At 43.1% G+C, this 17,377-nt stretch overlaps 1 protein-coding gene across 1 annotated transcript in view; it reads right to left on the bottom strand.

The window, feature by feature from the left end:
* The window catches only part of GALNTL6 (polypeptide N-acetylgalactosaminyltransferase like 6), a 1,308,188-nt gene that overhangs the window by 82,883 nt on the left and 1,207,928 nt on the right, over positions 1–17,377 (bottom strand). The window contains exon 9 of the mRNA XM_075555794.1: positions 3,491–3,712. Within this exon, the coding sequence (XP_075411909.1) occupies positions 3,491–3,712 (222 nt within the window). The remainder of the gene's footprint in view (positions 1–3,490; positions 3,713–17,377) is intronic.

Below are 17,377 nucleotides of genomic sequence, written 5' to 3' on the forward strand. Positions count from 1 at the left end.
TCGAAGAAATCAAGCGAACAGTCGATGTGGATTTTATGTACTATCTGAGCAAATTTCTGTAAATTTAAGATTATTCTAAAATAATATTAAAACATTTAAAATAGCCTTATCAAAGGGGGAAAAATACCCGGGTATGAAAAACTCCTTTCAGGAAACTCCTCCCCACTTCCCCACTAGACTCAATTGACTCACACATGTATTTGTCACTCTTAGTATTGGCTAGTGGTTACCCACTGGGCTGTTCAACCCACAAGGTCAGCAATTCAAAACTTGCAACTGCTCCTTGGGAGAAAGATGGGGCTCTCTACTCTCTTAAAGCGCTACAGTCTCGGAAACTTACAGGGCAGCTCTACCCTGTCCTGTGGGGTCGCTATGAGTCGGCATGGACCCAATGGCAGTGAGTTTGTTTGTTTCTTTTTTTGGTAGAAAACACTAGATTATATTATTACCCAATAAGCTGTCGGTAAATGGTTTCTCCTTTTCGTTATTTCAGATCCTTCACTGTGGCCTGCATCAATGCCCATGACTCACTTTTTTCTCCACTCTGGCTGGAGGAGAAACACGCGCGCGCGCACACGCGCACACACACACACCAGTTGCCATCATGTCAGCTCTGAGTCATGCCTTAGAGGAGCACTTTGTTCCACAGGGTTTTCAATGTCTGGTTTCCCAGAAGTATATTGCCTGGCCTTTTCTTCTGTGGTGCCTCTGGGAACACTTGAGTCTCCATTCTTTTGGAGACTCTGCCAGGGTAATGGCTATTTCAGTCGAAATCCTTGTCACTTACCGGTCACTTTTCTCCTTATTTGCTTCCTTCTAACCTTTGAACTATGTCTTCATGTTTCCTGTACAACACACCCTCATTAGTAGTGAGATGCCACTCGTCCTGTGATGGGTTTTCTGTGCCAACATGGCTCCTATAGGAACATCCAGGCGGAGAGTTTAGCTCGTCAACCAGGTTGCAGCTTGATTGGAGGGCAACTGAGATAAATGACTTTCTGAGCCTGGTCTCCTTCTTCTTCTCCCTGGAGGTGGGCCACCCCCCCCCCCCGCCCTCTCTCGGCATTCACTCTCCTCTTGATATGCCACGTGGAGCCACGCTGAGAACTGCCAGAGCCCTGGAGAGGCTCCCACGCTGCTGGAGCCAGAAGACTTTGCACCCACTGGCTTGTGATCTTCCTGAATTTTGCATCATTGTATGTACTGTATGAGTCTGAGGAGGAATTTATGACCTAGTATCAGACTTATGCACTAATATCAGACTTACAGAATCCATCTGGACTGGGTTGGGATGTTTTCTTAATACACGATGACTCTTTGATATCAAGCTCTTTCTTATACATGTATGAGTGTCTCTATATTCCTTTCTCTAGACAACCTGCTCTAACACAGGGCCTCCAACTATATCCCCCTGTTCTCCTCTCCTAGACTGAAAAATGCAATCTTCTGTGAAGTATTGGGGAAAGAAAGTGATAGTTCATTAAAAAACAAACAAAAAACCCCCCTAGATCTTCTTAATGTCTTATGTTTCCACCAAAAATTCCGAGTTCCAATGCCTCCTGGTGCCAGGCCAGCAATATAAGGTGTCAGGCAGTCAAGACTGATGGGCAAGGGCATGCGATCATAGCCAACCTGGTCTTATCATGATCCCAGCTGTGGTGATTCCTAGAAGCTTGTGTCTTTGCTACAACCTCCGTGGAAGCAAGGTACTGTATAAACAGACGTATAGTTTAGTCAAGGAAGGTGAAAAACAATGCGACTGCATGCAGTGCAAACTAAGAACCATGTCCCCAAATCCCGAACCCTACCACCATATATTTCCAAATAAGATGGAAAAAAGATTGGTGAAATTTTAACTCAACAGCGAGTCACACAATACTATTTGAGACCTTCATGTTTCCTACTCACCAAGGCAGTAGTGCACTCAGTACACTAAGGAATGATGTCACCATATACAAACGTTTTTAGGATGGAATTTACCTGCTTGTTGGGTAACAAATATCTGAATTCTACAGTGTGTTTGAATAAGAACTCTCTCTCTCTCTCTCTCTCTCTCTCTCTCTTTTACCTGGCATGTGCTTTACACTTTCACTGCTGTAATTGAAGCTCAGAGTAGATAGTGACAATGAGTGCAAGCAGGCAACTATTGTCTGTAGAATCTCTAATAAACTGTTCAAGACACCAAGAATGAGACCACATTGCTGACTTACACAGACCATGTTGGAATCACATATGAAGAAGCTTCCAAATTTTTGTGGAAAAAATGCATTGAAAAAATAATGAAATTCTTCTAAGAATTTTTTTTTTCATACAATGAGCACAGAAGGGCAGGGTATATTGTGAAAGTCTTGATTCTCTCCTGGAAGCTGTGATGTCCCAGGTCCAGGCAGAGAATGATGCTGTCTGGGACCCTATAAGCCAAAGGCACAGTGTCCACAAGGTTGGCTGAACTCACTCTCTCTGGGGAGAAGCTCAGCAAGAAGACTGTCTGAGGAACAATCTGTCTCTCCTACTGTGCCGTGGGCAAACAGCTCAGAGCTTCTTCACTCCGAGATGCTCACCGGACAACATGACTCTCCAGGGTTACAAACCCAGGGTTGCTGCTGAAGAGGCTCTCCCATCATCCAGGGCAGTCAGCTCCCAGCTCCCGAAGGACTGGAAAACAGGCCTGGGCTACAATTGAGCCCAGCCTGCATCCCCCCTGACAGCCTCTGCTAAAAGTAGATTAAATGGCCTGGAAACAAAAACCTACCCTGATCCATTTTTAGTCCTTGCTTTAGAACACTCTTCGGCTGCCAAAAGGCTACAGTCGCAGAGCTGAATAGAACTGAACCAGACCGGTGGTCCTTTCATGCCCAAAGAGATATTTTGAATCTGGAGTCTGGGGCCAGTCAGCTCTTTCCATTTTAGATCATAAAGGAAAATCAGAGGGAGGTATTCAGAGGTGGAAATGCTGGCGGTGTGTGGAAGGAGATGACTTGGCTCCGCACACTGCACAGTGCTCTGCATTTGTGGAAACGCATCTGCACGGAACACCCTGCCTAGGAAAGAGCCAGGTCTCTCCAGAGTCTTGTCCTGGAACGTCTGAGCAGAAACAGACTGTGCTGACAGCTAGGGATGCGATCCTGGACATCGGATGACCTTTCCTTACACAGTCCCTTGATAGGTCTTTTCTCTCCCTAAAATAAACCCTTGGGGTAATTTCACTCAGCTCCTCTACAGATAGTTTTCCAGGTGCATGTAAAAACTCTATTTGGGGAAAGCCACAGTGGCCCATCTTGGTTGGACACTCTGGGTGGAGGGTGGACTCCTCACCTCCACGAATCTCTAGAAAGAGACGGGACCTTCCTTGGTTGGAGTCGATGGAAACAACTGTCACTCAGCGGCAGGGAACGGGGTGGACGACCTTCGCCCGCCCTCCCACCCCCCTCGGGCCGTGCGAGACAGATCAAAGCAAGGTCCCAGCGAGATTCACCCAGCCTTTCCTCACCTCCCCCCAGGCAGCAGGCGGGGGCTCCACCGGGGGGTAGAACTTGGGCACGTCCCAGGCCACGGCCGCCATGAACCACTTGAAGTCCTTGCACCTGAGCTGCTTGCGCAGCTCCTTCTGCGCCGAGATGTCGCCGGTGGAGAGGTGGCGGTACTCTGGCCGCCGCTGGTAAATGTACTCGGCGAACTCGTCCATCCAGGTCTCTGCCACCCGCTTCAGGTTCTGTGCAGTAGGAAAGAGGGGAGTCATTTATTGGGCTCGGAGCTCAGGGAGAGGGTGCGGGGCCCCTGGCAATTGAAAAGAGCAAAGCAGAGGAAGCTAGCAACACGAGCCTTGCCTTTGGTTGTGGCCATGACCAACCGTGAGCGTTGATAGAACTGAATATGATTAACCGGTTCCTGTTTCGGGCAGGACTGCAAGTGCCAATGAGAGAACTCCAGGATCGGAGCCCATCAAGATCCCAGCTCCCCATGGTTACCCATGTTCCTAGCCCTCCTGCTGGGGAGCGATTCTAGAGTTTAGATTTTTCACAGGGGCGAAAGCGGCGGAAATGGGAAGAAGCGAGCTGCTCTTCGGTATCCCATTTCGTCCGTTGTTCCAGAGATGTTGGAAGAACAGGGCCAACAGACTGCTAGTCTTTGCTTCCAACTACAGAGAGGTCACCCACACGAAAGAAAATAAAACCGCAGCATTGAAAAACCCTAAGCTGCTGAGGGCAAGTCGATGTTGATTCAAAGGCAGCCTGCGGGTTGTGAAGTCCAACTGTGCTCTACAGGGTTTGGATCTGTGGGAATTTTGGGAAGAAAATCACCGGGATATTTCTTTTGAGGGGCTTCCAGGTGTTCAAAGCGCCCACCTTGCACTTAGTAGTTGAGATGTTAACTGATAATGTACCATCCAGGAAGCTAGCTATTCGGAGTGGTAGGATGAATGCAGGATTGGCCATGGAGAATATGGAGGAATTGAACTGTTAGTCATGTGGCCTTAAGAAGGGCTTTAGTCTCTCTGGGCTTCCTTTTCATTAACTGGAAAAGGGGGTGCTGAAATGAGACGTGAATTAACTTTACTTTAACCCCCATGATACTAAGTGGCACCGAGAGCCTCAGCATTTGTCTAGAATACACCAGCCCTTATACCCAGTGTGTAGCACATCTTCAGAGCCTGGTCTTCCTTAGACACTGGTTCTTGTTGTTTTGAATTTGGGTTTCTTATGGCAAGTGCATGATTGGTGTGAACATTGACTCACTTCTGTTTGCACTTAGAAGACAAAATCAACATACTGGCTGGGAACTGTAGTGAGATCCAGAAAGCCATTAAAGTCACAGTGAATGATATTCGGGAAGATCGCTCTATTTTAACCATGGCCGGAAACAATACTTAGGACCTAGAACCTGCCTGTACAACCATTGGTTATCTCATTCCTCAAGGGATTGTACTTTTTCTTTGTTCCTGTCTAGCCACCCCCACCTCCGGTGTCTCTGACAGTCCTCTGTCTTGTCTGACCCTGTTCCTCCTCCTCATCCCTTATGAGCTTCGTGTTGATTTTTGGTTGATAGTAGGCACAAAATAAGGCTCAGGTAATGCAGAACGACCCAGAAATGAGGCAATGCCACAGATACTACCCTGATGTCTCCGATGCCTCTGGACTCCTTCCTCTATATGATGCTTTCCTTTTGAAATAAACTTGTTTGTCACTGAACCTAAGTCTACTTCAGTCTTACTTTTTCTCCTTTTATAGCCAGCGCTTTAGACCAATGCTTCCATTGAATGGGTAAGGAATCTGGAGGGGTTTTAAGGCTGTGAATCCTCTCTCTTATACCATAGTGACTGAAGGGGGAAGTGCAGAGTGGAGACCCGAGGCCCAAGTGTCGGCCACTGGAGATCCCCTCATAGAGGGGTTTAGGAGAGGAGATGAGTCAGTCAGGGTGCGATGTAGTACCGATGAAGAACACAGCTTTCCCCCCAGATCCTGGATGCTCCCTCCCCCCAACTACCATGATCCGAATTCTACCTTGCAGGACTGGATAGGGCAGAGGTTGTACACTGGTGCATATGGGAGCTGGAGGCACAGGGAATCCAGGGTGGACGATACGTTCAGGACCAGGGGTGTGAGGGGCGAGGCTGGGAGAGTGGAGGGCGAGTGGGTTGGAAAGGGGGAACTGATTATAAGGTTCCACATGTGACCTCCTCCCTGTGAGATGGACGGCAGAGAAGGGGGGAAGGGAGACTCCGGATAGGGCAAGATATGACAAAATAACAATCTGTGGATTATCAAGGGATCATGAGGGAAGGGGGAGTGGGGAGAGAGGAGGAAAAAAAGAGGACCTGATGCAAAGGGCTTAAGTGGAGAGCAAATGCTTTGAGAGTGATTAGGGCAAAGAATGTACGGATGTGCCTTATACAATTGATGTATGTATATGTGTGGATTGTGATAAGAGTTGTATGAACCCCTAATAAAGTATAAAAAAAAGAAAAAAATATAAAAGCATTTTAACGTTATTTGTTTTAAATTTACTTATATAAATTTATTTTTTCTATTTTGTTTGTACAATATAACGATCACAAAGTGTGATAGGTAGATTTATTGTGCCAACCTGGCCAATAGGAACATATTGGTTTAATAAGTTTGATTGGAGAGCAAAATGATAAATGACTCAGCAAACCCTGCCCTTCTCTCTCTTGCTCTGGTGATTAGACCAGCATGCTGCTGCTTTAGTTAGTTCTTTGCTTCAACTTGGGAGCTACACTACCTGTGGGACAGCCAACCCTTGGATTGCCTTGCTAGAGCTTGAGGCACCTTGGGACTTGCTTTGCCATGCTGCTGATATACATCGCTTGAGCTTGAGGCACCTTTGGGACCTGCTTTGCCATGCTGCTGATATACATCGCTTGAGCTTGAGGCACCTTTGGGACTTGCTTTGCCATGCTGCTGATATACATCGCTTGAGCTTGAGGCTGTCTGATCCTGTTGACTCAATTGCTTGAGCAATCCCATCTGGGCCTGCTTTGCTAAGCTCCCAAGCTGCTGATAGTTGGTGACCTGCCACCCTGCTGTTTGCTGCCTGTGGCTGGACTGCCTGCCTTGCTCTAGGGAAGACTCGGCTGTCTGCTTCCTTGACCTTGGACCCAGCAACCCTTATGAGTTGAAGGACTTCCAGTATATTAACTATTCCACGGGCGAGTTGGACTGAGCCCTCTCTACTGCTGTGTAGACTAATTTGTTGTTATTTTCCTTCATGCTATCTCTCTGTCTCAAATCATAAGTGTCCTGGTTTTGTTTCTCTAGAGATATCTGTCTAACACTCAAAGAAAAACATATTCTATGTAGTTGCACAGCCAATCTCATCAAATCAAATTAGTAAGAATATCCCACAATGCCCCCACAAGCCTGATATGTTGTATTACCCACCTCTCTATATGCCACCCCTCCCTCCATAGCTTCCTGTCCCTTCCCTCTTTCTGCCTCCACTCCTGCCCATGGCTTCCTTATAGTCTTTAAATTCTTATCCTTAGGTGTGAAAACCAGTTTTTGTTAAAATAATGGTGTCATAAAATATTTATCTTCATAACATTGACTAACTTTACTAAGCATAATGTTCTCTAATTCTGTCCACGTCTTAAGGCGTTTAGCAGACATGCCATTATTTTTTAATGATGAATGATTTTCTATTGCAGGCATGTTCCAAAATGTGTTTATCCATTCCTCTATCGTCAGAGTTTTTGATTGTCTCCATCATTTTTTATTATAAAATTTCTGCAATAAATAGGTGTGCATTTATCTGTTTACATTTTATTTTTTATTTCTTTTCATTATTATATTTCTATTGAGATATACTTCATACCTCATACAATTTAATCATTCAATTATAGTAAGATGATTTGTGAAAACATCACCACAGTCAATTTCAGAACATTTTCTTCTTAAACTCATTGTCTTTAGCTCCCCACCCACACCCCCTACTCTCTCCTGCAATAGTCTAAGATATCAATTAGAGAGCATTGTAAAGTCGACTACTGCAGGCATAGTTAGGTTGAAATGAAATACTATATCATTTGATTTTCCTTTTTACTTATTTTTAAGCTGTTCTTTATTTCTTTAGAGTATATACCAAGTAGAGAGATTGCAGGATCATAAGGTATTTATATTTGCATTTGGTTAAGCAAGTACCATACTGATTTATTCTGTTCTATTTTAAAAATATTAACTGAGTGTCGGTGTGAGATGGTATCTTATTGTTATTGTAATTTGTATTTATCATATTGTTTCTTACCAGGGACCCTGAAACTTGCTCTTGAGTGTAGAGTAGCTAAAGAAAATAGAAGAAATAATGACATAAAAGAGCCAAACAGAAGATTTCAAAAGGAAGCATGAGAAGAAAAAGAATGTAATGAAGTGTGAAAGAACCTGGAATTAGAAAACCAAGTGGGAAGAACATGCTCCATCTTATATAACTAAAAGAACTTAAGAACAAACTCAAGCTTGTAGTTGGAACATTGAAGGATTCTTTGGCCCAGACGTTGAAGGCCACAGGCAACAGCAAAGAAAGATAAAAAGAATGCACAAAGTCACTGTGTCAACAGGGTTGATTAATGTTACACCATCTCAGGAATCAATGATATTGAGGAAAGAAGTACAAGCTGTACTGAAAGCATTGGTGAAAAGCTAGCGTCCCAACCCCTACCTGCCCAGAATCTAGGGAAGAGTAATTGAAAGGTTCAAACAGACTGATATAGCTTTGGAAGCACTCAGAAGTCTATATTGAGATAGTTGGAAGACATCTACCTGCCCACTGACTTGAGGAGAAGCATATTTGTGCCCATTCCAAAGAAAGTTGACCCAACAGAATGTGGAAATTATCACCTCATATTGTTAATATTGCATGCCAATAGGATTTTGCTGCAGATAATTCAACAAGAGTTGCAGCAGTACATTGATTGATACAGAATCAACATGGGTTTAAAAGTGGGAGTGGGACAAAGGATACATTGCAGATGCCAGGTGGATTTGTGTTGAAAGTCAGTAATACTAGAAAGACATTTACTTGCATTTTATGTATAACATTGCAAAGGATTTGAATTTCGGAACATTGAATGTGCTCATGTGACACCTGTACTTAGATCAAGGAGCAGTTGTTCCAGCAGAGAAGGGACTACTGCTTGGTTTCAGATCAGGAAATGTATATGTCAGGGTGTGTGCTTTCACAGTGTGCTTATTCAGTCTGTATGGGGAGTATCATTTAAGAGATTGTACCGTATGAAGAACTCATTAGCAAGTTGCAATATGCAAGCGACACAGCCTTACTTGCTGAAAGTGAAGAGGACTTGATGCACTTACTAATGAAGATCAGAGACCACAGCCTTCAGTGTAGATCAAAGATTATAGCCTTCAATATAGATTATACCTCAACAGAAAAAAACCCCAAATTCTCACAAAAGAACTAAAGTTTCCAGGGATTTCATTTAACTTGGGTCTATGATCAATGAAGCTGCATTCAGGAAATCAAACTATATATCTCATTGGGCACAACTGCTGTAACAGATTGTTTTATGGTATTAAAAAGCAAAAGTGTCACTTTGAAGACTTAAAGGAGACTGTTCCAAAGTCATGCTATTTTAATGGCTTTACATTCATGTGAAAGTTGGATAATGAATAAAGAAAACTGAAGAAGAATCGATGCTTTAAAATTATTGTGTTGATGAAAAATATTGAATGTATCATGGATTGCTAGAATAAAAGAAACACCGACAGAATTCCCCTTAGAAGAAAAGTTGATGAGACTTTGTCTAATTTCCTTAAGATATATTATTAGAAGGGACACATGCTTGGTAAAGTAGTTGTTGGGTGCTGTCAAGTCAGTAAGACACTCAGTGAAATGGATTGACACAATAGCTGCAAACATTGTGAAGATGGAGCAGGATGGGGCAGTGTTTCATCTTATTAGACACAAGGCTACCAGAAATCAGAAGTTACTTGACATCACCTCTCAGTTACACAAGAATAGTGTATTTCCCAGTAATAACAATGGGAAAGTAACTTCATGAAGAGAGGACATACCTTAGCAATGCTTCATGCTTGTAGGAAAGATTTGTCACTAAGGAATCCGTTTCCACTGGAATGAACGCATGCTTTCAGAGTGAGAACTGGAAGCACTTGCTGATGAAGATCAAGCATCACAGTCATCAGTATGGACGACAACTCAAGTCACAAAAGACCCAAATCCTCACAACTGGACCAACAATCCCGATAAAGGGAGAAATGATTGAAGTTGCCAAGAATCACCCACCCTCCCTTGGATCCACAGTCAAGAATCCAAACAGCATAGAGCTGCAAAAGACCTATTTACAGTGTTGAAGAGCAAGGCTGTCACTTTAAGGACTAAGGTATGCCTGACCCAAGTCAGGCTATTTTTATTTGTCTCATTATGTTACAGTTGAACAACAAATAAAGAAACTCATGGAAGAATTGATGCACTTGAATTAGAGTGTTGGCAAAGAATACTGAAAGTACCATGGGATTCCAGAAGAACAAACCATTCTGTTTTGGAGAAAGGACAGCTAGAATGCCTCTTACAAGTGAGGTGGGCAAGATTTTGCTTCCTTGTACGTTGCACATGTGTCGGAGAGACCAGGCCCCGCGGAAGGACACCATGCATCGTAAAGGAGAGAGAAGGGCAGCAAAAAGACGGCCCTCAATGACGCAGATTGACACAGTGGCTGCAACAGTGGACTCGAACATAACAACTGTGGGGACGGCGAGCGACTGGGCTGCCTTTCATTCTGCTGTACGATGGGGATCACTGAGTCGGAGCAACTCGATGGCACCCAACAACAGCTGTTGAGAGGGGATACTTAGAACCGTGCACCTGGCTTCTTTGGGACTTTGACCCATACAAGGGGGCTCAACATGTTGTGGAAAAATTGGCTTTAAGAGATAATGGAATTTTTTGACATTTTGAAATCCCCCTCCCCCACCATGTGACTTTTTTAGTGTGTGTTGATTCTAACATGTCATTTTGTTGTAATAAGTGTGGTACAATCAATACCCGGGGTCCTCAAACTTTTTAAACAGGGGCCAGTTCAATGTCCCTCAGACCGTTGGTGGCCGGACTATAGTTTTAAAAAAAATCCCAACTATGAACAAATTCCTGTGCACACTGGATGAGTTGGCTGCTAAGCAGGACAGGCAGCAGCAGCAAAAACACTGGCGGGCCTGATAAATGTCCTCGGTGGGCCACATGTGGCCGGTGGGGACCCCTGCTTGAATAAACTGTAACCATGAGTCTCAAAGCTTTCCTGAATCCTGTAAGTTCTCAAAACACCAAACTCACTGCCAAGTCAATTCCAACTCAGAGTGACCGTAAGGGTGGACCACTGCCGTGCTTTTCCACGAGTGTCACTCGTTGTGGGAATGAAAGCCTCATCTTTCTCCAGCAGGGTTTCCGTGGCTTCAGAACTGCCGCCCTTACAGCAAGCAGTCCGACCCGCGATCACTACAGCGTCAGGACTCCCCTGGAGTTCTTCCGGTAAGTCGTTAAACTCCAGGGTGGTCTCGGGGACCCTTGCCCCAACAGTGAAACAGGGCATAACATATATATTGACATTGCTGAGGGGCCGTGATAAATATTAGCCACTATCGATTACAACAGTGTGAAAGAGACAGGAGATAGAACAATGGGAAAGTGTGACCAACTTTAGGGAAGCACTGATATATTTAATTGACTAGCCCAGTAGCTCTGCACTATCATGCCATTTCCCAATGGGAAACCACGAGCTCCTGGGTAGCACAAATGGCTCAGTAACTGGTGACAAACTGAAAGGTTGTTACTTCAAATCCACTCAGCGTTGCTTGGGAGAAAGGACTGCTAGTCTATTTTCCAAGGTTCACGGATATTGAATATCCTTTGGAAAAACACCGTTCTACCCTGGAACATGTGGAGTTGCCTTGACTTGGAGTCGATTCCACAACAAATGGCAACGTTTCCGCTGTAGGGTAGGTTTATGGATTTTGCAAACATTCCAAAGAAAGCAGAAGGAGCGCGGTTCTATTCCAAGGAAAATGTCAAATAATCTGCCCCCCAACCCCCCATTTGTGGCTGCAGTTCTCCAGGAGGGAGTGAGAGAGAAGCAGTGTGACAACTGCAGTGAGTGTGACAGACAGATGCTCTCGAGCTTTGCGCTCTATGTAAACAACATCCATACGATGCCCGAGTGTTTGCTAATGTCGCTGCGGATTCAGTCGACATCCTCAATTACAGACGTTCTGTTCTCTGGATGGAATTTCATATCAGGAGGAGACTTTCTGAAATGTCAATTATTACAGTCAAGTAATAGCTTTCAAGCACAAACTGTCTAGGTGGTTGTTCACATAAAATTACCTTGAGGTGATACTTCTGGAAATAACAATAGACGGTGTTAATTTTGCTATTGGAATGATCAGTCAAAACCTAGTTTTGGGGAAAAAAAGCAGAACCCAACAGATATATTGCAAGCTGTTGTAAGAATAGTTTCATTTTCCTCTTATGAATTACAAAATAAGTTTAGCCATCTCAGAAACAATATACTCCTGTGCACATTGGTGTCTGCAGGGGTATTTACTTAGGGGTGTCTCTATTCACCTCCGTTAAGGAAATAATAGGAAAGGGTCAAAGCACATTTGTCAGCTATACATTCAGAGCTGTGTACACAAGCACAGAATTTTGCCATTGCGAATTCCTAATAAAGGTCCCACTAGAGATTGTGCCACAAAGAAAAGTTAATCTGAACCGACTCATCCGTCTTTATGAGTAAAAGAGCATCGGTGAAGATGACCCTAAAATAATTATTTAAAATTTATTTTCATAAAAATAATACAGCAAAACACTGGCCATTTCAAACTTTTAGGTGTACCATGCAGTGAGGTTAATTATGTTAATCTTGCTGGGAAACCATTAACACTATCTGTTTCCAAATTTTCCTATCACCTTAAAAAATGCTAGACACCTGGTGGTGGAGCAGTCGGTTAAATACGGGCTGAATAACCAAGAGGGCAGTTGTTCACACCCGCCAGCTACTCCATGGGAGATGATGCTTTTGTAAAGAGTACAGAGCAGTTCTACACAGTCTTATAGGGTTGCTCTGAGTTGGAATTGATGGGATGGATTGCTTTTGGCTTAACAGAAACTCAATGTTCCTTAGACAATAGTTCCTCTATCCCCCCCACCTTCATACCTAGACTTTGGTCTAGAACAGTTTAGGTTTCTGTATCGGTTAGATCATACCCATGTGTCTTTTAAAAAATTAAATACCTTTATTTGGGGCACTTACATCTCTTATCACAATCCATACATTCATCCATGGTGTCAAGCACGTTTGTATATATGCTGCCATCATCATTTTCAAAGAATTTTCTTTCTACTTGAGTCCTTGATATCAGCTTCTAATTTCCCTCCTCCCTTCCTCGCCCTCCCTTCTTCATGAACTCTTGATAAGTTATAGATTATTATTTTTATATCTTACATTATCCTCTGTTGCTCTTCACCCACTTTTCTGTTGTTCGCTCCCCTGGGAGAGGGTTATATGTTGACTCTTGTGACCGATTCCCCCTCTCTCCCCCCACCTTATCCTTTTCCTCCTGGAATCTCTAGTCTCATTGGTGTCCCTGAGGGGGTTATCGATCCTGTACTCCCCGTGTTTCAGGCTTTATCTGTAGCAGTGTGCATGCTCTGATCTAATTCAATTTGTAAGATAGAATTGAGGTCATGATAGTGGGGGGAAGGAAACATTAAAGAACTAGAGGAAAATTGTGTGTTTCATCAGTGTTATACTGCACCTTGACTGGCTCATCTCTTCCTTGTGACCCTTCTGTGAGGGGGTTCCCAATTGTATACAGATGAGCTTTGGGTCTCCACTCCACACACACCCCCATCTCCCCCATTCACGTTGGGAATGATTTTGTTCTGGGTCTTAGATAACTGATACTTTCATGCAGCATAAAACTGATACATTTCAGTGAAAAAATATGCTGCAAGAGATCTCTTAAAGTATTAAAAAACAAAGAGGGCACTTTGAAGATTAAGGTGCACTTGGCTGGAGCCATGGAAATTACAGAAGACTGAATCGTGTTCATGGGAAACTTATATATAGACCCCAAAGCAGTCATTTGAATAGAACAAGGGGATAATGAATGGTTTAAAATCAATAAGGGCGTACCTCAAGGTTTTATCCTTTCATATTGCTTCAATCTGAAAACTAAGCAAAATAATTGGATAAGCTGGACCATATGTAGAAGGCAGCATCAAACTTGAAGGCAGACTCATTAACAACCTGCTGTGTACAAATGACACAACTTGTCTTGCTGAAAGCCAAGAAGACATGAAGCACTTATTGCTGAAGGTCAAAGACTACAACTTTTAATATTAATTACACCTCAATGTAAAGAAGACAAGTATCTTCACAACTGGACCAGCAAATAACATTATGATAAAGGGAGAAAATATGAAAATTGTTTAGACAACTTTGCTTGTATTTTACTTGCATCCAAGATCTCATGACAGCAAAAGTCACGAAGTCAATTGAAGCATTGCACCACCTCACATGACCTCTCTAAAATGCTAACGAGCACAGTATTTTCAATTCCTCATTAGCATGTGAAACCGCACAATACATAAGCAAGGCTGCAGAAGAATGGATACTTTTCTATCATGGAGAATAAAGTAAAATCGACTGCAGAAGAACATACAAGTCTGTCTTGGAAGAAGTGCACCGTTCCTTAGAAAGAGGGGAAGGTTGGGGAGACTTTGTTTCACCTATTTTGGAGAGACCAGTCCCCGGAAAAGGACATCATTCTTGGTAAAGTAGGACATCAGTGAAAAAGGGGAAGGTCCTCAATTGGTGAAGGATTCTTACAGTGGCAGCAACAATGGGCTCACACAGAACAATAATTGTGTACATAGGGTTGTTATGAGTCTAAATTGATTTGACCTAGAATCTTTTGATTCAAGGAATGGAATAGCTGAGTCATATCGTATTCTTAAAGGAGGCCTGGTGGAGTAGTGATTACGCATTGGGCTAACTCTAAGGTTAGCAGTTTGAAACTACCAACTGGTCCAAGGGAGAAAGAGGAGACTTTTTACTCCCGTAAAGAGTTATAGTCTCAGAAACAAGGGGGGCACTTCTACCCTGCCTTATAGGGTCACGATGAGTTGGCATCACCTTGAGGGCAGTGAGTTTGGATTTATAGTATTTAATAGGTAACTTTCTGAAAAGAACTTTTATTCTCAAATGAGATTAAGTCCACAAGTAGAGTGGTTAATGCTTACAAGACATGAGGGGTTAGTTCATAAAGGAGCTCTGGTTGTGTAATGGGTTACAAGTTGGGCCAGTCACTGCACGGTCAGCAGTTTGAAGCCATTAGCTGCTCAGCAGGAGAGATATAAGACTTTCTACTCCCTTTTAAGATTACCAGTTTCTGAAAAAGCACCGGGGAAGTTCTACTCTTTCTTATAGGGTTACAATGAGTCAGGATCAACTCGATGGCAGAGAGTGTGGTGTTTGGTGTTAGAAAGTTTGTGGAATGATTCTATTACCTTTTAATCCTGTTTTGCCAAGAACTTTAGAAGCCCCCTCATCTGTGTCAGCATGACTCTAAATTGACTCAAGAGCACTTAAGAACATATTTTGGAGGAAACGAATTCAATCCATAACATAGGTTTTATACAAAGGCCATTGACAATTATGTATGGGCTTGACTCTCAGTTGTTCTATTGGCTGGAATCCCGTCAGTGGTAGTGACTTTTTGGTGAGATGTGTTTGAGGGTCAAGTACCGGATTGTTTCAATTGTTTTGAAATATGTTCTTAGATTGGGAGGTGAATGTCCCCCTGCTATGTTCTTTCTCAAGATTGCTTTGTCCATTTGAGGCTCCTTGAAGTTCCCTGTATATATGAAGATTGGTTTTAATAGTTTTCATCTTTCAAGTAGCTCTAAAGGAAAACTAGGCATACACTTTTACTGAGCTTAAAAAACGTTTATGGCAGTGGCAGAGGTTTACACAGCAGAAATTTACAGTGAATTATGTAAGATGGAGCAATTGGCAACTCTTGTTCTTTCAATACCTTTGGCTGCTATAAGGAATGCCTCCCTGGTCGTTTCCCCCTCTGTCTTTGCTTCCTGCCTTGATGATTCCTCGTCCTTTAAAATTCTTCTGTGCTGTCTTTCTGGGTCTGTGCCCAGAATATCATTATTTCTTCTCCCTCTCACACAGAGTGCATTGGGCTAAGTGTTGGGCTGCTAGTCACAAGGTTGAGAGTTCAAACCCACCAGCTACTCCAAAGGAGAAAGATGAGGCTGCCTGATTCACTCAAGATTTATAACCTTGAAAATCTCATGGAACAGTTCGACTTTGTCCTATTGGGTTTCTATGAGTCAAAATCCACTTTGTGGCAGTGAATGGTGCCATGCAGAACAATACAGCTCTCCCATGGCTCAGCCCACTGCTAGTTGATTTCTGATACACAGTGACCCTATAGGACAGAATACTAAAGCCCTTGTGGTTTCTAAGAATGAAAATCTTTATGGGAGTGGAAAGCTTCATCTTTCTCTCGCAGAATGGCAGAATGAGCAGTGGTGTCAAACCTCAGACGTGTGGTTATCAGCCCAACATGTCACCCACCACCGCACCCCTCTGGTGGTTATTCCCTGCCTGTCCTTGATGGATTCTTTCATGACCGACAATTTCCCTAAGAGAAATTGGACAGTTACCATCACTTTAATTCTCCTTTCTCTCAATCATTTTGCTACAAAAGAGCTGTCTACCACCCTGTTTACCACCTTTCACAATTGGTCTCTAACACTCATTTTGACTTTGATTCTACTATAGAAACTTCTACTTGCATAAATGTGTCTTTAAAAAAAAATGGAACAACCCCTCCGTTTGCCCACAGATTCCCTTGTCTGTGTGCTCTTCTCCTTCCTGTATGTCCAAATGTGACTGTTTGAGACTCTCTCTTGATCCCTCCTAATTAGAGTTGCCGGATAAAATACGGGCTACACAGTTACATTTGAATTTCAGATAAGCAGCAAGTAACTTTTTCATATAAATATTAGTAAGATATATATAATATTTAAATTAATATTGCATGGGACCTATTTAAGCTAATAAAAGATAGACATGACCAGAAAACACTCCTAAAGGTCAACAAACAGACCTTGAACTATTTACAGGCTTTTCTTCTTCTTCTTCTTTTTTTTGGTCCTTATTTTGTTTTCTTTTGTGGCTTTGTTTTGCTCTGTCTTGTTTTTTTTTTTGCCTATTATTATCCCTGCAGGTCTATCTAGATAAGACAGGTGGAATAAATAATCTGGAGGAGAAAACAATGGGATCAGTGGTTTGGGAGTGGGGGGTTTGGGACATGGGAGAGGGGGAAGCAGGGGGTGGGGGTGAGAAGGAAGTGGGTGTTGACAAACCTAGGGTCAAAGGACCAACAAGTGATCCAAAATCAATGGCCCAGGAGGGTGTAGGCAGCCTGGTAGGGCTTGATCAAGGGCAATGTAACCCAGAGGAATTACTGAAACCCAAATGAAGGCTGAGCATGATAGTGGGACAAGAGGAAAGTAAAAGGAAATAGAGGAAAGAATTAGGAAGCAAAGGACATTTATAGAGGTCTAAATAGAGGCATGTGCATATGTAAATATATTTATATATGACGATGGGGAAATAGATCTATGTGCATATATTTATAGGTTTAGTATCAAGGTAGCAGAGGGACATTGGGCCTCCACTCAAGTAATCCCTCAATGCAAGAACACTTTGTTCTATTAAACTGGCATTCCATGATGCTCACCTTCCCAACAGGATTGCTGAAGACAAAGCAGGTGCATAAGCAAATGTGGTGAAGAAATCTGACGGTGC

The sequence above is a fragment of the Tenrec ecaudatus genome, chromosome 8, assembly GCF_050624435.1.
Source record: "Tenrec ecaudatus isolate mTenEca1 chromosome 8, mTenEca1.hap1, whole genome shotgun sequence".
NCBI lineage: Eukaryota > Metazoa > Chordata > Mammalia > Afrosoricida > Tenrecidae > Tenrec > Tenrec ecaudatus.